Below are 21,649 nucleotides of genomic sequence, written 5' to 3' on the forward strand. Positions count from 1 at the left end.
GCCTATAAATAAAAAAAACGCACCAATAAAAACGAGTCTTTTTTAACAGATTAAATTGAGATAAATTTTTAATTAAGATGGGTATTTGGCAATAACGAAATTAAGATAAAGGCTCCGCCGGGTTTGCTTCTCCACATATCAGCTGACATTTAATAATAGAATAATGCCAACATTAGCGTAAATACTCAGTCCACATTATGCATTTAAGCCTTAATGAATATATAGTTATCATTTGAAAAACCTTTACACACAGAGATTAGGCTAGGTCTACATGTTTTTGTGAAGGAAAATGATTGAATCCACTGTAGATGTCTTCAATGTGTTCCATGCGCTCACTGATGGTGCGCCATTATTCACTCATTATTCTCATTATAAACATGGTCAAAACTTTTCCACACCTCAGAACTTTGCTTTAGCTGCTGATGCAACCAAAACGTATTTTCGACAGAGGCAAGCCTCCGTTGCATCTACTCAGCATCCATTTCACATCTTTCTCGCGCTAATCGAAACACATCACATTCATTTACCTCACAAACTGGAGCGCAAGCCCGAGCCAGCGTAACATGATATAAAGTAAGCCATAACACAAGTTTTTTACATCTATATTTTTTAAATTGTTTAATTATTTTTAAATAAATCGATAATTATTTCAAAATCGATTCCCTATTTTCATTTTCGAAACTTTTTTTGTTTGGTCCGATCGATTGTGCAATCGATTTTCGAACGAAAAGTGACAGCCCTATGCGGATATGGAGTATGTACTTAAAAAAAAACATTCGATCGTTTGGAATATGTCTCCACAACCGCAGACATCTGGACTTGTAATAATAGAAGCTTCCTTGGAATGACACCCATGTAGTTAAGACATACTGTAGATACATTTAAAAGATACATTTAAAAAGACTACAGTTTTCATTGTTAGGCAAGTTTATGTTAAGAATGTTAAGTTATAGAAATGCATTGCATTTTTAATTCAAGTTGCTGTTTTCATATTTCTCTAATATTTTTCAGTCAATATTAAATTACGGAAAGAACTGAGTTTCACTTTGTTTGTAGTTTTTTTCCTTTGTATGTTTAATAGGTTTTCAAAGTAACTTGAAAGTAAAGTAATTAGTAATCTGATTACTTTTTACATGCAGTAATCAGTAATGTAATCAAATTACAATTTTAGAGCAGTAATTAGTAATTTGTAGTGGATTACTTTTTTTGAGTAACTTACCCAACACTGTATGTAGGCTATCTTTCATTTAATGTAATTAGATGTGAAAAAAAATAGTGAGGATCTTTTTTCATTATAGTCTATATTAAATAAGTAAAACAAGAGAACATGAAACACGTACACACACACAAACTCTCTCTCGAGCACTACAGACATACCTAGATACAGTATTTCCACCTCAAAAAATACCATGAAGGAACCACATCAGACAAGTGAGAGCGTCGCGCTGAAGGCGTTCGTCGTCTTCAAACGACGCGTCTCCCACGATAATACCGTCAGCGTATTGTTTTAAGTCCTACACAATACAATTAGAAGTGAAGGCATATGTATAATAACAGGCTGAAGTAAAGACTGTGTGTTGAGAGGGAGGGAGACGGAGGAAAGTCCTGCCCTTTCTGAAAGATTTCCTGTTTCACTGGGCGAGCAGAAGCAAGAGTCTCGAGCCCTCGGATTCCCTCACAGTGACTGTTGACTTCAGCAGCATGAGACGCTCTGCTTTCCTCAGGATCAGACGCTAAAATCATTAGGCTTTCTGGTCAAACAACGCCAGCTTGGTAACGTTCACGTTAAGGCGAGGAATACGGACAGGACTGCGTTTCTAATGGAGCAGTATTGGCTTTCTCTGTTCTGTTGGGGGACTTTTTTTATTTATTCGGCTGTCTTGGATCGGAGCGGAGTCGGTGAGTTTATGTGTTGACATCTCTCGCGCTGTCCTTAAGTTGGCAGGTATATACGCGTGTAAATGAGTGTTTTATTCAGGAGACCCAGGTATTTATTATCTCCTGTGGCTCGTGTTCTCATAGAGGAGCGTTTGTTTCTTGACTGCTTACTTTTAAAATCGTGCAACAGGTGATGGCATTCAGTGAACGCGTTATATTTTCCTTGCAGTTTTCAGGAGTTACGTAAGAGTAAGAAGTTACACAAAGCTGTTTGCTCAGGTGTTTAAAAATGACGTCAGTTTCATAAAATGCCGTTTTATTATCCTGTCCTGCGTCGATTAAACTTTGCACGTCTGTGTTTTAGATATGAATGGCTTGTGCAAAGTTGTTACTGAGTCAACAAATCCGTTATATTTACAACTGTTTCATTACAATTCATGTCAGATTTGTATATGTAGTATGTATAAGGCCTTTTAATGTAAAGTCTAAGTTATATGCAGCTTATAAAGTGTTTTATTGATTGGTATAGTGATGGTTTTACTTTGTGGTGCTTAAACCATAATGCTGAATGATTACACATTTGTGTAAAATAAATACAGTTACAGTCTATTGCCATGATTGTTTTAAAATATGATATGATGTCAGGACCGTTTCCTTTTTGTGTTATAAACTACTTTAAGATGACCTTTTAATTATAATTTATAGCAATTGGAGGAAATGCGCAAAAGGATAGGAATGTTCAGAAAAAGCCTAGTTGTAGCTACTATGATACAAGTCCTTAAGAAACATTGTAGTATTATGGTGTATGAAACCATGCAAGTACTGTAATATTTTTACTTTTGGGGCACATTTTTGTTAGTGGCAGTCATATATGCATTCTGTCTCTTTATGCTTTGAAAGGCAAAGCATTCCTGTAATCGGGTGCATGACATTTTAACATGTTAATAGATAAGCTTGTTTCTGTTGTTATTCCCTCTAATGTGTGCTCATACAAGGGAACGCCCTTATGAGCTGACAGCTTAACAACATTACCAGTTTGTCTTTTCGGTTGTAGTGGAAGTGTTTGACAGTGAGCGCAGGACGTTTTTCCATTTCAACCATCCCTGCATCCTTCCCCCCCATTAGTATAAATTGTTTATCTCTCTCTGTCCTGTCATTCATTTCAGCCTCTGTGATTACAGGTTACTTTAGACACTAATTACACTCACTGAACTCCTCCCCATCTCACGCCTGTGATTATACAGCAGGATATGTTTATCACACAGCGCTGTGTTTGGTGGAGCAACAGAGATATTTCTTACAGAAATCATCTTTTCCAGATGTCCGGCTACATCTTTGCCACTTCCTGTTTCCAACCTTGCTTGGCTGCATCTAGCTCTGCATACTTCGCTGCTGAAACACACTAGGGCTGTGTGTGGTATGTTTAAACTGCGTGCAGGCGTTTTGCCCTGCTTGTTTTAGGCATTACAAATAGCATCAGACGCCCCTGTATGCAGGACACTTGCCTTTCTGTTGGTGTCTGCCCACATAGGTCATTTTGAGCTCATCCTGTGCTTAAAATCATAGTTTTTATTGTTGTCACTTTGCTGTCAAGTTTAAAAAGGAACATTTCAACTGTGGGATTAATGGTGCTCAGATTGTCCAAATTGTCCAATTTGGATTTTGTACAGTTATTTATATCAGACATGTCATTAAATTAAACTGACACCCTTTTTGGGGCCCAGATTAATGGGCAGAGCCCTTTCTGCTTATCTGGAGTTGTATGCTACTTATCATAATTGACAGTCCTTAAATGACGTTAGAAAAAACATTGAAAACAGTTTATTTGCCAAACTTGTGTAAGTAATTTCCATTTGGCCCTCTGGATAAGAATCACATATTTTTGGTTAAAAAACATATCCCTCAGGTTCAAATGTAATCATTTTGGCTTTGTTATGCATACTGTCCAAAGGAAATAGTGTGAGGTAATGGCTCTGCAGTATATAATGTTATCCAGTCAGGCCGGGCAGTAGATAAAAAAGAGTCAGTGAGCAGTGCTTGCAGAGTAAAAGAGCTTCTTTGTAGGCTGTCGAAGCTGTGTGAGATCCAGGCTAGTGGACGAAGGTTGTGAATCCGAGCTTATGTTTACTGAAGCCTCTCTGGGGCTCTGCGCCAAGAACTCAAAAATAGCTATCTCAGGATGAGAAGAGGGGTCACATAACCTCAAAATGTCGGCATCTGATTTGACCATATTTGTCTTCGTTTCCTCGTGGCCGACACAATCCCCTCTTCGCTCGCTCCAGTGAACCAGAGGCTAAAAGAGCACATAGTCCTGCTTATCTGCCCAGCTCATAAAACAGAGCAGCCAAAAAATGACAGTGGATTTACCTTTAAGACAATATGTTATCGTATCTGTAGTTTTAATTTGCAGTATGCAGTCAAAACAAACCTAGTATGCCACAAAACTGTGATGAACCAACACTGAATGTTTGTTAGTGTTGCAAAAGTGAGTTTGTGTAGTGATGGTTGGTCGTTTCTTCAGTAGAAGTGTCTTGGCTGTTATTCTGTCTGTGGAAGGAAAGCCACAAATCCGGCCTATCTGTGCTTCCTTCCTTGGTCGGGTCACCTGTTACATGCTTTCCAGATGAGCGGTGGAGACAGATTGAGGAGCGAGAGCTGGGTAAAGGGAAAATGGGGGTCGGAGGTCTTGTGATTGTCTGTCTACAATGTTATGGTGCTGCCTTCTCTGTATCAGAAACAATTCCCATCACTGACCTGAATGTGAGGGGTTAGTGCTGCTGGACTGATCTGCAGGTGACTCCGGTTTCAATCTTAAGAGGCATTCACACTGACAGTGATTCATAAGTGACAGCAGATCATTGGTGATGAATCTAACTTCATTCATATGTGAATACAGCAACAACCAGTGGAAGAGCTGAGAGTGGAGTTCACATCTCAATTGGATGCTTTCCGGCAAATTAAACAAGTGATGCAATGTACTAAATTTAACATTGCTGTAAATTGACTATAGTATTTCACTGCGAAATAAATGACAAATAAAACAATAAAAACTCTGATAAATCATTTTAATGCTACAAGTTAATAAACATTACTCCATTATAGTTTACAGTATGAAACCTAGAAGTACATTTTGAAATTTGCTTAAGATTAAATTTAACAGTAAAATTACTAGTGTTATTGTAGATTAACTTTAAGTGAGTGTTAGATGATGGCAATGTTCAAAAGGGGTCAAATGAGCATGCATAATTAAATATACAATATTGACCCATATGATAAATAAAAACAAAACTCGAACGATAACTGATATTCTACTGGCATATAGTGTAAACGCTGTGCGATGCTGCGTGTAATTTTAATATTATTTATATATTGTTATAGTGTTTATTTATATTTTGAATTGGCTTTTATTTTCATATTTTCAGTTTCCAGTTTAATTTGACACATTTTTTATGTGCTTTTGGCATTTTTCTATTTTTATGTTGGGTCCGAGTATGGGTCACTCATACCAATTGGCCACAGGTCACTTCACTTTCACTTTCATTTATGCATACATGTATACACAATACACACACACATGTTAGCACACACTTTTATTTGCGATTAATCATGATTAAACAATTTGACAGCCCTACTTTTTCTAGTGATCCTGCAGACCTTGATTAGCTTGTTCAGGCGTGTTTGACTAGGGTTGGAGCTAAACCCTGCAGGAAAGTAGACCTCAAGGGCCAGAGTTGATAAACTCTGCATTAGAACAGTACTTTGCAATTTTAATTAGTAATCTATACTATGATTAATGTGTTTAAATATCATCCGGGATTTGTTGTATTGGTTGACTTCTAAGGCTTTCAGTGTTTTTGAATGACCGCTGCCCCCTTTCATTCCCGGAGAGCCCAGGTTCACATGAAAGGTGTGTGGTACTCCAAAGATCAGCTAAGCTAACAAATGACGTAATTCAGTTTAACGACTTCTTATGGATTGGCCAAATGCAAGACCCAGTGAAATTGAAAAACCACACACACATAGAAATTACGCGTGCAACCCCAAACTAGAAACCCCTTGTGTTTGTTGAACTCACATTTTTGCTCTGTAGATTTGCAGAATAAACCAGTGGCAGTAGCATAGCGTTTGCACTGATCTGAGGTTTTGATGTCAGTCTCTACTCTCAGTCTCTCTGTGCTGGTGTTTGCTTGATCGCATCAGTGCATTTATGTCAGAGTCTCAGGAACATGACAAGGGAGCTAGAGATGAAAGCACGTCCAAACGGCATAGAAAACAGATAAAAGGGAGAACAGCATGTATATCTGATGACAGAAGCAGCCAGCATTTCATCTTGCACGCTTTTATGGTCCCTTTTATGGACACTATTCAAGGGCAGTAGATGCAGTATTGGATCAGAAATGTTTAATAAGAGTAAATAGTTTGAATAGGTCACCTTGTTTCTGTTTTATCCTAGATGGGATGTATCCTGGAAATAATCGAGTTCGGATTGCTCAACTGTGTAAGTTCTGTGACGTGGAGGCATCCGACTGTAAAGGCTCTGGCTCCTGTGAAAGCAACTGCAGCATCACATCCATCTGTTCCAATGTGGATGAAATCTGTGTGGCTATCTGGTACGTCACTGTTCAAGTCATATTCCTCCACAACTTTTTATGAAGTGTAAAACATTGTCTGCAACACTGTTGTCTGCAAGTGTACAACATCTGCTTTGCACAACAGTCAAAATAATATAAATTATCCAATAATATAAAAGTCTAATAATTTATAATCCAATTAAATACCAAGATATATTATCAAGTGTCCTCTTTTACTGTGAAATATGTGCCATCGTGGTTAAATGTACTGTGAATGTCATATCATGTTGTCTTCAATTATGGAAGCAGTGCAGTTAAATATAGCAACAAGTCATTGCTGTATCTCTAAGTGCTTATTATGTTTTCTTGTATAGCAACAAGGGGACATGCAGTTTATTTTTTTATTGTTAATCTGTCACCTGAGAATGTAAAATAACAATTAAATTGTATTTTATTTTGACTTAAGAACTGTCATTTGATATCATGATCCCTGTAATAGCGGTCTATGTGTTTCTATTTGTGTGACATCAGGAGGAAGAGTGAAGACAACAACACGATCGAGACGTTGTGCCACAAACCCTCAGAGCCGCTCTACGGCATCATGGTGGAGAACTACAACAACACCAAGTGTGAAATGAAAAAGAGGATGTCGAACAGAGGCCCCATCCACATGTGCTCCTGCAACGCCGAGGAGTGCAACGACATACTGATGTTCACAATCCGTTAGTTTCTTCCTTCATTCCTTCTTCCTAGCTTTGTCTGTCCTTGTTTTTTGTGTCATTAATAATAGTGGTTTAAGCCAAGTTTTTGAACATCGCATATTGTTCAGAAATGACATTTAGATGCCAAACAGTGTTTTTATTGTCAACTAAAACAAAAAATTTTATAATAGTTTTCACTAACTCAAATAAAGCTGAAATAAAATAGAATAAAAAATTAGATGAAAAACATGAACTTATGAAGCTTATTAGTCTGGGTCATTTTGACAACTAACTGAAATAAGTTAAATTACTTAAATTGAAATAAAAATATCTAAATGCTAAATGGAAGTAGGAAAAAACTAATAAAAATGACATAAGCACATAACTCAAATTTAAGCTATTCTGAAAATATAAAAATTTAAGCGAATTCAAAATGTTGATTAATGCTAAAACTACTCTGATGATAAGTTCAGGAATTTTGAAGAATTTTATAAATGACAAGCAATCCAATGCAGTGGAAATCTGCAGCGTTCTGCAGTCACAGATTCCGTGTGGGCCTGCAGATTGGCAAGTGACAGCCCACATCACATTTCTCTGAGGTTTTCCATTGATTATGGAAACACTGCGTTAGTGTATAAATAATGAACCATGTTTCAGCTAGTTTCGATTTTTGGTCCATTGGTTTCACCACACTAGAAAAAACAGCACTCAGCTTAGCAAATAAATCAATTGCAAGCCCTAGCAGAACATGTTTATCTACTACACACAAGCTGTACAATGCTAACTATTTAGCACTGGCTCTGGTATGTGAGCTCAGGTTGTCGTAACGTTCTAAAGCAGTTGCATTGTTGCTAGCCGGGCTGTGCTGTCTCAGGCAGACTTTCTACTGGCTTTGGTTGTGTGGACGGCAGAGGATCTCAGACATGTGGTTTCCTGTCTGTGTAAGTTGAAGCAGAGACATCACAACCACATGGCAAAACAGCTGTGTGCACCAGGCATGCACTAAAATAACCTTATTTAACACTATTTGGAAAGTTTATTGAATGTTTCTCACATTTTAAAAAGCCGCATTTTCGTTTTTAGGCAAGGAATATCCGCATTGTATGGTTTCTAATTGAAATGCAGTGCACAAATTCCGAGGATAGGAAACCATACTTGGCCACAAGTCATGTCCTTTCCTTTTCCTTTCGTTCTTAAACTTTAAACAGTACGTGGGGATTTCTGAGGTATGGGGTATCCTGAGGCAAGTGTGCTTCCTTCTTTCAGTACATAAACACAATTATCATAAGCTAGTGAAGACAGATTCTAGTGATTTTTCTTTGCAGATATATGTTACAAAACGACATAGTTTGAGCAGGTGTTTGCTATGTAGGAGCAGTCGAGGGAGGCTGTAATTCCATCCGGTTAAGGAGGCGTCAGACAGAGTGGGGAAGTATCGCAGGAAGTCCATGTTTACTTATTGGAACGGTTCCATGGCATATTTCTCCAGAAATGCCAGGCATTGTTTTCCTGCACCATAACCTGTTTTACGACATTAAACATTGCTGAGAGCCTGCACGTTCCAGCAATAAGCTCCCTATTCTGTATTCGACTGGAGATGCCACCGTTTCTTTGGACTTCATTATGGCAGGTGCAGGGTGTACACGCCAGCTCGTAATTATATTCTGCACAGCAAAGCTTTGTCATATAGCAGCTTCACACAGATTTTTGCGGAATCAAATAAACTGAAAGTCAGGCTTGCACTGCTATTGACTTTTTAGGTGGAAATACTCTGTGAAAACTAAAGGTGCCGCAGACATCCCAAATTATTGCAATGGATAAATAATGACTGATGTATTGGTCTACACAAAGTCTTCATCCAGTAGGATATTCCTGCAAGATTTCATTTCCACATTCAGAGCCATTATGGTGTTGGCAAATGTGAATACTGCATCAGAAATGAGTTGAGCTTCGTCTAGAAAAAGGGAAATGGAGAAACAGTGGTTAACTGAGGATTACTGTCATTAGCAGACCTGAAAAGAAATGAGAAAAATAAAAGAAAGAAACGTTGTAATGCAGTTTCTGCTGAAATATATCCGATTCACTTGCAGACGGTTAGTGCTGTTCTTCAAAATGGAGTTTATGCAAACATTTCGATAAGCAACCACTGAGTGAAAACATAAACCAAGGGAATGGTTAACGGTTTAATGAAAGTGATTTTGTAACATGATGTTCTACAGTTTAAATTTGGCTCTGAAATGGAATGAGGTATGAGGACAGATTGATGTCACAGATTGAAAGAGCTACTCTCTTCACAGTGATGGCCGTTATTGCCTGAAGGCTTCTGCAAAAGTACATTTGTTTCTAATAAGCAACTCATAAAGCTTGTCAGAAGGAGCGTGTTGTGCTTTTCATTGTGGTTTGCACACATGTTTTTCTGTTTTTCGACTTGTAAACGTAATTGGCTCAAACGGAAGGAACATGAAGTGAATACGAAACCTTTTTTGATAAAATGTAAATCTATTCATAATAATTTAAACCATTATGGAAATCTGTTATTATTTTTTTTTATTGTATTCCAAGTCAATGAAATTCACAGTTTCAGATTCCATAGGATTTAAATTCAGATTCCCAACACTGCTGGTTTGATTACCCATATACCGCGTGCTTGTTTTGACATGTGTCATCTTACTGTCGCACAAAAACACTAAAATGATCGATGCCAAAATATTCTTTCTCAGATCTTGTTGAAAGTACTCATCATTTTTTCCAGGATGGTAATCCAGGCCATTTGTCTGACAGGAAAAATAAGCAGCAGCATGTGTCTGTCTCACTGGAATATTTCCAACCTGACAGTATGTTTCTACTCAGTTGATCTTTTATCATAGGTTATTTTGATGGAAAGAAGAACATAAAGGAAAGGCGGAAGAGTTCAGACTGAGGATCTGCAGGCTTTATTTTCAACGTGCACGTATATACGCTGGCTCACAAACACACCCACGCTCACACGCTAAGGAATCTTGGCCTTAAGGTGATAGAGCAGATAGTTAAAAGGTCTGAGTCACAGAGAAAGCCAACAAGAGACCAAGACGGTGTTAGTGAGAGAGAGAGAAAAAAGAAGAAAAGTCAGACTTGTTTGCGGTGTGAGCCATGCTGTAAAACAAAGTCGTAGTCATAACAAACAAACAGTAACAGGTCTGTGTTTCTCATGTAGAGCCTGTTAGTAATCTGAGTCTGGCAGTACTCATACGTACTCTAAAATCGGGATGTACAGATGTGAATCCTCACTTTTAATTCTGACATTTTCAAAATTAAAGCAAGCACACCAGCCAGCAAATGAAAGCAGGTTGAAGCTTGTGTGCCATTGATCATTAGTACGCAAGAGGGTGGAGAGAATTGGCCTGTCTACATTGGTAAACGTAAAAAATATGTGAAATGTCATGTTTATAAACTGGAAAAAGTCATGGAAAGCTTCAAAGTTTTTGGAGAGAATTTGCTTTTAGTGAGCACCATGATTTAAAAACAAAAAACAAAAAAAAAATTATGAAAAAAAAAAAAAAAAAAGGAAAATAAATCTTAAAAGATTCTAACAAAATAAGAAAAAAATAAAAACGTATAGTTGAAAAAAAAAACTGCATTTAGGAATTTAGGCAACATTATAAAGTTAAAAACATTTACAATTATAAACATAAAAAACTGATTTGTTTGCAAAAAAAATAGACCAAAAGTGTGCACATCCAGCCCTAATAAGTAGAACAATTATTTATTATAAGTTCTCACCAACTCTGATGTTTTGAGCCATATGGCTCTTTATCAGACCAATAGTAGTTTTTTTCTCACACAATTATTTGATGCATTTGGTAAATGCAAAGTGACATACACAGCATTCAACATTTATTGCTTGAGCTACAGGAAGGCAAAGGTTATGTAAACATAGGCAGAAATTGCCTAATTAAATATACAATATCGACCAACACTCTAAAATTAAAAACCCAATGTGGTACAGATAAATTCTGCATCCTTAATGAATCCTTTAAGTGTGACCAATGGTCTTAGTATTTAGTGGTGTTCGCTAATGCACTAATGAGAAACATGTCTATTGGTCGTGAGAAGCAATTAAATTTTAATAGATTAACTTGTGAGTCAGAGGCTTTGGAAAATGTAATCCACTTGATTCTGGTTAAGACCTTGGCACAGATGTACAGTGATGCGTTTAACAGTGGAGCCTGCAGAAAAGTGCCTCTTATTAGCTGATAATGTCATGCACCGCAGCAGTGTGGCTGGCATCCTGTTTTATGTGGCTGGAAAAGGCGCTGTGATTTCATGCCTGTTTATATTGGTTGTCTGGCTCAAGAAGAGGTTTCTGCCACTGTATGTGAGGAGTTGAGTGCTCCCTCTGCTCCGCACGTCTGTGCTTTTTGCATGTGTTTGCTGACTCTTCTGTCTGCCAAAAGCTTTGGCATTTATGTACGGTTTCCCTCTCCCAGTGTTGTGTATCCATTTCTGTTCTTTTTAAGTCTGTGTCTCAATGATAAGGCGTGTCTAAGTGTTAGATGGAAGAATGCAGACAGACGAAACACTGACTCCACTCTCTGCCCACGTAGTTGGCAGCTCTCACTTTATCTCTGGATTGAACCTGCAGTGCTAGTGCTTCCAAGCCTGTCCTCAGGTTGGCAGGCGCACGTCATAGCAGAGTAAACTTTCCCTTGAAGGATGAAGTCACAGAACAGTCTTTCACTGTGCAAGCTTTGCTCAAGCTCCCTGGTGTGACAGGAAAAAACTAAGTTAATGATTAAGAGTTCAGTTAACCTGGGTACTAGGTAACTAGATGGTAATGGCTGATATTTCAAATGGCTCTAAACCTCTCTGCTAAGAAGTCAATTAATAGATCCTTCTATCCAAAAAGACTCTCTTAAAAGGTCTCAAAACTTCACTAACTTTTACTAGATTGCATATCGTCACAAAAAAAAACCCTGCAGTGAGATCTTTTTAATTTTATCAAATGTCATGTTTTAATACTTTAATAATAAATTAAATTTTATCAAAATTAATTATTATTATTATTTTATAAACTAATTGTAAATTGGTCTCATAATTATTTAAAATGAAGTTTGTTTATTTTAATAATAATAAATCAAATAAATAAATAAAATGTTATTAATTTATTTAACTATTTACTTAGACTTTTACAAATTCCCAGTGATACAACACTGTTAAGTCAAATTGAATTTGATCAAAATAATAATAGAATTAGTTATTTATTATTATTAAATGTAATATCATAACATTTTATGTACTTTAAGTAAATTTGTCTCCGCTTTATTTACTTTTTTACTCGCTTAACTATTTTTAATAAATGTTTTATTTTTAATAAAAGTAATACTGCAATGTTTAGCCAATTTGAATATGATCATTCAGTAAATCCTAAATATCAGCAAAATACCTTCAACCAATAAATAGTTTTTAGGGCAACTAAAGATTTCTTGTTTAACAAATAATCAGTTAGCAACAATTTGGAAAGCCATATATGGCTTTTAGTCAGGCAACCCTTTTAGCATTATTGGGGCAACATTTGGTTGAATATTGTTTGTATAACATGTTTTAATGTAGATTCATAGTCATTCAAATTTCTTGGTATCTGAAATTTCTGTATACAGAATGAACTGTAAGCATTTTATGGTGCATTGATTCATAAGTATGTAAATAACTAGTTTTGACATGCATTTTTGCTGCGTTGAGGTAAATGTTGACATCCTTCTGCTTTCTCTCCAGCTATTGTTCCAGACCCCACAAATAACCAGGTGCTGTTGGTGATCCTGGTCAGTTTGCTGCCCCTCCTGGTTCTGGCTGTGCTGGTCATCGCCTCCTTCTACTGGTATCGCATGTACCACCGACGCAAACTCGATGAGTGGCAGATGAAGAAGCCGTCAAAACGCAAGGGCCCGCTGGACTGTAGCGATGCCTGCGCCATCATGATGGACGATGACCGCTCCGACAGCAGCTCCACGCACGCCAACAACCTCAACCACAACACAGAACCTCTGCCCATCGAGCTGGACCTTCAGGTGGGCAAGGGCCGCTTCGCCGAGGTTTACAAAGCCAAGCTGAGACAAAGCCCCTCAGAGCAGTTTGAGACAGTCGCAGTGAAGATATTTCCCTATGAAGAGTACGCATCCTGGAAAAATGAAAAGGACATCTTCTCTGACATCAATCTGAAGCACGAGAACATTCTGCACTTCCTGACGGCCGAGGAGAGGAAGGTGGAGAAACAGTACTGGCTGGTCACCGCCTATCATCCAAACGGGAACCTGCAGGAGTACCTCATACGACACCTCATCAGCTGGGAGGACCTGCGGCTGCTCGGGAGCTCGCTGGCACAAGGTGTGGCTCATTTGCATAGTGACCACACCCCTTGTGGGCGGCCCAAAGTGCCCATCGTTCACCGAGATCTGAAGAGCTCTAACATCCTGGTGAAGAATGACCTCACATGTTGCCTCTGTGACTTTGGACTTGGCCTCCGTCTTGACAACTCGCTGTCGGTGGACGACTTGGCCAACAGTGGACAGGTAGGTTTATGCAACAATATTTCATCTTCAAAGTTGCATTTAGACTGTCTGCATTCAGCAAACTTTGGTTAACACTACTAAAAAAAGCTTATCCATTACTGTCAAATGTCATTTTTTTTATGTTTCTGTAAGAAGTCCCTCACCAAGGCTGCATTTATTTGATGAAAAAAAAAAATGTAAAAAAAATATCAAAATGTAATTTATTCCTGTGATGGCAAAGTTGAATTTTCAGGGAGCCAATAATCCGGTTTTTAGTGTCACATAGTGTTAGAAATGAAAAACATAAAAAAAATATTTTGACCCATAGTGTAAATGCATGTATCGAATATAAATTTAATTTATTCCGATTTAATATAAATGGGCAAGTATGTGGATCCCTCAGGTGTTACTTAAAGTCAAAGTCATTTTTTCTTCTTTCTATTGAGAAATCAATTGATTTAATTTTTATTTTATTTTTTTCTTCAAAGACACTCCTACCATGAAGTTCATTATAAATTCAGATCCACCAATAGGAAAAAACATAAAAATGAAAGAGATCAGCAGCAATCGTCCACTCGCATAAAATATTGTGAATGATCTCATCATTCATGATCTTATGATCTACTTGCAACAAATGACTATGAATCAGTGGTGTTATACTGTACCATTGGTTTTTATTTTAAATCCCTATGCAAAAATGAATGGAAAGAGAACAGTGACTGTAGCACAGTTGATTGATTAAACCTTAGGCTTTAAAATAAAATAAAATATATAAATGAACATTTTTAAAAACGCACACATTTTATTTTATTAATATTGACTCTGATCCTTTAATGGAGTCTATCACCTGAAGCTTAACTGAAACTTTTCTCAACCCCAGTGCAGCACGAGACTACCTACTGTAGATTCACTTGCTTGTATTGATTGGTAGGTGCAAAGTGAAGCGTTGGCGTGTTCTGTACCTAAAGATGTGCAGATTTACAGTGGCGGGAATGTCGTGTCATAACTTGCAGGGAAAGTCCCCTCAGGCATCTCACCATGTGCAAATGTGTGTTTTATGCATGTGCGCCCTTTGTTCAAACTGTCTGCCCGGATTTATGATTCACAGGCTGAAAATGAAAAGACAAAAGGTGGCGAGTGAATCAGTAATGAACTAGGTAACAATCACCTGACTCTGCGCCATCTACCCAGAGTGCTTTGATGTATGTCAACTTTTGGTTTGACATACATGGTGACCCCCATAAACATTCAAAGGGAGTTTAGACTTAATAGCTAAGGATGCAATTAATTTATAACATTTAAAATTTGTTTGTTCATTGGTGGGACCTTTTGTACTCTTAAAGTAACGTCAATGAAGCGAGCGGATGTGTTTTGAAGTTAAAGGAATAGAAAAGATGTCGAAAGAATAACTTGGTACCCTCAAAACAACAACAATAATATTACCAGTTACTATCTTTATCATTACATTTGTGTAATACGACTATATAAATTAATATTTATACATAATAAATGTGTGTTGTCATGACAAAATCATAAGAATTATTTTTATTTGTTGTTAAGTTGTTGTAATACTACAATTATTACTAGTTATTTTTCCAGATTTTAATTCGTATTTTATATATATATATATATATATATTATATATATATATATATATATATATATATATATATATATATATATATATATATATATATATATATATATATATATATATATATATATATATATATATATATAATTTAAATGTATGTATGTAGTGTGTGTGTAATAATTAACAATATGCCGTAACAAAAAAATTTTTAAATGCTGTGTTCATGTGGTCATGACATTCAGAGATATATAATATCAAACTTACATACAGTTGAAAAAGTGTCCTGCCTCTGATTCTCAGGTGGGTACGGCCAGGTACATGGCTCCAGAAGTGCTGGAATCAAGGATCAACCTTGAGAACATCGAGTCATTCAAGCAAACCGATGTCTACTCCATGGCCCTAGTGCTGTGGGAGATCACGTCCAGGTGTAACGCCATCGGAGGTGAGTACAGAAACATCATTGTGATCTCACTCGGAAACATAGCGGTTATTTTGGTATTTCCTAATCCAATATGGTTAGTAAACTTGACACATTGTGCGTGTAATTGTCCCTCAAGGAGAACAGGGATGAAAATAGGCTTGCTTTTTGTCTGGTTATTTTAGTGGTATTTAGTTTTTTGTTGTCGCTACCATCGTTGGGCAATTGTTTGAGTACACTGCATGGAAAGTCCACTGCGGCCCACAATGTGTTTTGACTGATTTGCAGCTTCCTGTTATTGGAGAAGCTGTATTTCAACAAGAGCAGAGAAGGTACATCATACTCCTCACTCTGTTTGGGGAAAGTAAAGAATGTGTGAAATGTCAAGTGCTGCCTAAGAACTTTCCCTTCTATGGTCAGGTGGGAAGACAGATGCTAGCATGTTCTTAGCTCTTGTATACTGTACATAAAGGCGTAAAAAACAGTATTCATATAGCTGTCATGAAGCATTCATGCTCTCATATGTATGAAATACAACAACAGAAACTGTAATCAGTTATGGGGGAAAATATAAACATGGATGCTTGTGGAAATTGAAGAAGAGGGAGGGAATGTGTTGGTGTTTAGGGTTTTCCTGCATTGAAAGTGGAATATGCTAAATGCACAGTATGGATGAAGCCAACTGGATAGATAATATTTATTAAAATTTCTCCATTATTTTAATTCTATTTAAATGAATAAGACTTTATATAAGATCATTAAGAACCATATATATATATATATATATATATATATATGTGTGTGTGTGTGTATATGTATACGTGCATACATATAAAAATGTATACATATAAAAAAATTTAATTTAATATAAGAAACAAAATAATTTTAATTAGTGTTTTGGTGTGTGTTTTTTAAAGGAATTAGTACTTCTATTAAGCAAAAACATATAATGTTACAAAAGATTTGTATTTCAAATATATTTTTTTTTTTTTTTTACTTAAAAAAAATGGATTGCAATTTCCAAAAATATTAAAAGTATTAAGCAGCGACAACATTGCTACCAATAGTAAATGTATCTCTAAATATAAATGCATATAAATCAGCATATTCTGAAGGATCATGTGACACTAAAGACTGGAGCAAGGCCGCTGAAAAATACAGTTTTGCCAGCACATGAATAAATTACAATTGAAAAAATATTTAAGTAGAAAACAGTTATTTTAAATTGCAATAATATTTCACTGTAATACTGTATTTTATCAAATAGGCTAAATGCAGATTTGAGCATATGAGATTTCTTTCAAAAACATTTCACTTCAAAAAAACATGAATTTGCTAAGATTTCTCTGAAAACAAGGCTGTCATTTTGCTTCCCATGTAAATGTATCTTTGTTTAAGGATTTAGATATTTTACCGGAAAACAAAACAAAAAAAAATACTAAGAAAATAATGTCAAGTTCAGAAGGTGCACCTCACAATTCTGCTAATGTTTGAACTAAAGCGGAGCGATTAACTATTTTAATATGTAATATGAGTGGCAGTGTATTTGCATGTGTATGTTGTTTCACACAATGTCCCTGTGCCTGTGTCGAGTTGTGTTACCCACATGCCCCGGCATGCCCCTCTGTGATTGCAGGAGTCCTCCTGTCATGCTGCTTGGAGCTTATCTGCAGAGCTGGAGTTGTTTTCATCCAGACATACTATCTCACTTCTGTTTGTGTTGAGGGGGTTGGAGACAGACATCCCAGTGTCTGTCTCTCCTGTTGCAGTACCACCTTCAGAATGCAATGTGTAAACCTTGAGATCTCTTTCAAAAAGGGGGGAAAACCATTTAGGGATGTTACACTTGCAGAAAGCAGCTGCAGAAGTCCACATGTGGGTGATGGGGAAATGGAAAGCTGTGGCTGCGTTGTTCTGCTGTGGCTCAATGTGTATGCTAGTAAGTCCTGAATTAGCACAGGGTGCGGTCTGGTCTGGAGTAGAGCAAACTTGAGACCCTGCCAGCCGAGGAGAACTCCCTCCCTTCCTCAGAGAAAGATGGGAAAACAAGTAAATGGAGGACAGCAGCTGGCTAGCAGGTGGCAGAACCCCATGCAGGGTGACCATCCATCAGTACAGATCTCAGATTCACTGTCACCACGCCTCTCACTGACTCGAGCTCTTCACAAACACACAAAAGAGCCAAGGGTGTTGTGCACTCATGATCCACCCTAAAATGTTCTGACTGAAGCCTGAAAAATCCTCCGGTCTGGCAACATTGCTGCTGCATTACTCTTTAGGCCATGTTTAAATAGGTCCTAGTGTTTAAACAGGCATCTTACCCACTGTCTGCCCTGACTGACTGCCTCTCTCACTGTGAATTATGGACTCTTAAATCTTAAATGTTCATACTTTTCTGGACCTTTATAGTGTATTTTACTTGCCAGTCTATGGGACAGTCACAAGCCTCCTGGTTTTCATCTGGGAACGACATGTTGGTAAGTGATTAATGACAACATTTTAGTTTTGGGGTAGAGTATCCCTTTAAGGGGAATCTGTAGTTTAAAAAAACAAAGTGCTTCCCTGGATACTGGGTGTGAGGCCTCAGCCGGCAGGACATCTGTTCCCAAAACCACGGCATACCTCACATAGCGAGGGCATTTGAGTAGCTCGACCCCTTGAGCAAATGAAGACATATAGAAAAAGAGACTGAAAAAGAAAGACTTGACTAGATGAATTTAGTGCTACAGACGTGTCGTCTTCTACGGACTGCATTGCATGATGAGCTCCGATTTTGTCCGTTTTACCAGCATCAGGTCAGACCCTCACATGGGGCAGTGAGGATGGTAGAAATAGCACCGCAGAGCCTGGAGTATTTTGTTTAAGAGCTGAAACCGGGGAAGTCCACTTGACAAAATCAGGATGCGTTCGTTTGTGGAGTTAGCTTCTCTGCAGTGGCCCAATCATAGTCCTCCACTTCCTGTCCCAGGCAGGACGCTGGCCTAGCCCCTTCCTGTGAGCCCAGAGTTCTGGGCAAGAACTTGCAAAACACACTCTCCAATCAAGAGCAAGCCACTCCAAAGTAAACATACTCATCCACCATCATTTGCTGTAATGGATTTTATATTGGCCAAGAAGAGGACAATAACTGCTGTTTTATGAGGTTTTGGTGTTTCTTGCAGATTTTGTAGAACAACGTGTTTGTGTGTTATCTATAGCTGGCTCTGGTCAAGTACTTGGCTATGGAAGCTGAAGACAGATATATAACCGAGCCTCTACAGCTGTAAGTTTCACAAGGTCTGGAAAATCAGTTTTTGGAGCTCACTAGCACAGTCCAGTGATTAGCCTCATACTTCATCAATTTGTTTTCACAAACTCAGCAGTGTTTATTGTTGGCAGTCTGATGGAGAAACTGATTTTGTCCCATTCTTCTTCAGATGCCGCATTTCAGCATATCAGATATAGCAGATAGAATAACCAGAGCATACGAAACATGCATTTTCTTCCCTATCTGGGGCGTCTTCCAGCTTTCAGTTTCCAACCTCAGTACTTCTCACGACCAAATGCTCTCCAACAATGATTCTTCATGCTGTCATAAGGGGATATATGTCTGATTATCTGATAATCTTGTGTGTGTGTGTCTTTGCAGAGGTTAAAGACTATGAACCTCCATTTGGCTCTAAAGTCCGAGAGCACCCCTGTGTGGAGAGCATGAAAGACAATGTGCTGAGAGACAGGGGCAGACCAGAGATCCCCAGCAGCTGGATGAAACACCAGGTAAAACAGCATAAGGTTGAGTTTGATTTCAAAGCATGGTAAAAGACAGCATATTAGCTGAGAGACAAGCAACTCTTTTGGGGAGCTTTTGGAAAAAAACACACATTTCTTCTTTGAAAAGATGATGATGGTATAATATGACCCGTTACAATACCCTACCATTGACAAATCTGGGGTCAGTAAGATTTTTTAATATTATTCAGTAACTGAATTGATTAAAAGTGATAGTAAAGACTTTTATAATAATGCAAAATAAATCATGATTTCTGAAAAAAAAATTAAAGTATCGCGGTTTCCATACATATATTAAGCAGCACAACTGTTTTCAACATTGATAATAGGATAAAAGGAATGTTTCATTAGCACCAAATCAGCATTTTAGAAGGATTTCTGAAGTATCATTTGACACTGAAGACTGGAGAAATGGTGCTGAAATTTCAACTTTGCATCACAGGAATAGATTACATTTTTAAATGTATTAAAATAGTAAACGGTTGTTTTAAATAGTAATTATATTTGACAATATTTCAGTTTTAGTGAATTTTTGATCAAATAAATGCAGCCTTGGTGAAACTTTTAAAATAACAACAATAAAACAAAACCACTAGTAGACATAAAGACTGATTTTGTTAGGTTTTTCTGAAAACAATGTGTGTCTAGGGCTAGGGTTAGGGTTAGGCTATGTGTCTAGTTTTAAGAATGTTTGGATATTTTTACTGAAATACAAAATACTAAGTAAGAAAACAATTGTGTGCTGTTTAATTTTATTTTTATTGGTTTGACTGTCAAACTGACCCCAAACATTTGAATGGTAGTGTAGTGACAAAATTAAAAGAGAAAAAAGAAAAAGAAACACCAGGGGTATAGAGTTTAGAACCCAAAAATGGTGATTAGGTTAACTATTATAGCTATAGTTGATTTAGTTGAGTAAAAATCCAAAATATTTCAAAATGTATGCAAATGAAGAAATATTGACTTTCAACTAAACATCGACAATTGTAATAATAATGCACTGTTAAACACTTGTTTTATTTCAAGGGTGTGGCTACAGTCTGTACCACCATCAACGAGTGCTGGGATCACGACCCTGAAGCCCGGCTCACGGCACATTGTGTGGCTGAACGCTTCAGCGAGATGGACGACGACTTAGACAAGTTGTCCACCTGCAGCAGCTCTGAAGAAAAGATTCCAGAAGATTGCTCTGTGAGCGTGAGCGATGACAAATGAGAGAGCGAGAGAGAAAGAAAAGTCACTCTTTCTCTATCTCTGCACAAACTGAATGTTTGGATCCTTCCAGTGGGGTGGAGTGGAAGAATATGGCCTTTTCATAAAGCTTTAAGTTTCCTAACCAAAGATTTCATGCACTTTATCAGATTATGCATAGCTCACACTGAGGAAGGTCATGCTACCGAGCAAGAGGAGCTGGACAGACGCTGGTTTTCTCCTCTGACAGCTGACCCAGAGCCAAATGTAATCAGGAAAATGTTTCGCCTCAACACTAAAGATTCATAGGAGATTGTAAGATTTTCTAGATTTATGGAAGAGTGTGTTAAGCGAGAGATTTGTGTGTTTGTGTGCATGAGTGTGTAAGAATATCAGCGTGTGTTTGAAGTTGCTTTTGCCAAGAAATGTATTTTGCTCGTTAGCCAAAGAAAAAAAGTATATTGTAAATACTGCTTTTGACATAAAAATCAACCCACACTATTGAGAGAGCCAAAAAGGGAAGAGTATATGCTGCACATACCAAAAATGTGTTAAATGAACAGTATTTGGAAGTTCACAAAGTGCCTCATATGTTCAATTATCCTGGATATTGAGTCGTGCTTCTCTTTTACTACGTTTTTATGTAATATATTGTAAATCTTTGATTATTAAAATCCAATTCATGTACAGTATCGACACTAAAATGGTTTTATTTTTCCAATTTGTTTTAATACTGTCTGTTCATTGTGTATTATACTTTGAATTATGAGAGGGATCCATCATTGGACAGTATTTTAGCTTTCACCTTGGGAAATATGTAAAAGCTCCTTTCATATGAATAACGATTAACAGCCAGATTATTATTACCTGTAATACCGCCGCTGGTTGCAACTATGTTTTCAGTGAGTCTTAACAAACATTCCATGAACAAGTTGTCACAAATGCCTGCTAGTTCAATGTTGAAACATACCTTTGAACTGAAAATCAGCCTCAGAGCATTAATT

General features: G+C 37.3%; 1 protein-coding gene across 1 annotated transcript; it reads left to right on the forward strand.

Moving 5' to 3' along the window:
- Positions 1-1,418: 1,418 nt before the first annotated feature.
- On the forward strand, positions 1,419-21,270 carry LOC113059311 (TGF-beta receptor type-2-like). Its single transcript, XM_026227714.1, has 7 exons — positions 1,419-1,899; positions 6,332-6,488; positions 6,981-7,171; positions 12,902-13,695; positions 15,569-15,710; positions 19,315-19,442; positions 20,481-21,270. Exons 1-7 carry the CDS (start codon positions 1,821-1,823, stop codon positions 20,667-20,669), a joined length of 1,680 nt encoding a protein of 559 aa, XP_026083499.1. The 5' UTR covers positions 1,419-1,820; the 3' UTR covers positions 20,670-21,270.
- Positions 21,271-21,649: the final 379 nt, after the last annotated feature.

This window comes from Carassius auratus, chromosome 41, assembly GCF_003368295.1.
Source record: "Carassius auratus strain Wakin chromosome 41, ASM336829v1, whole genome shotgun sequence".
Lineage (NCBI taxonomy): Eukaryota > Metazoa > Chordata > Actinopteri > Cypriniformes > Cyprinidae > Carassius > Carassius auratus.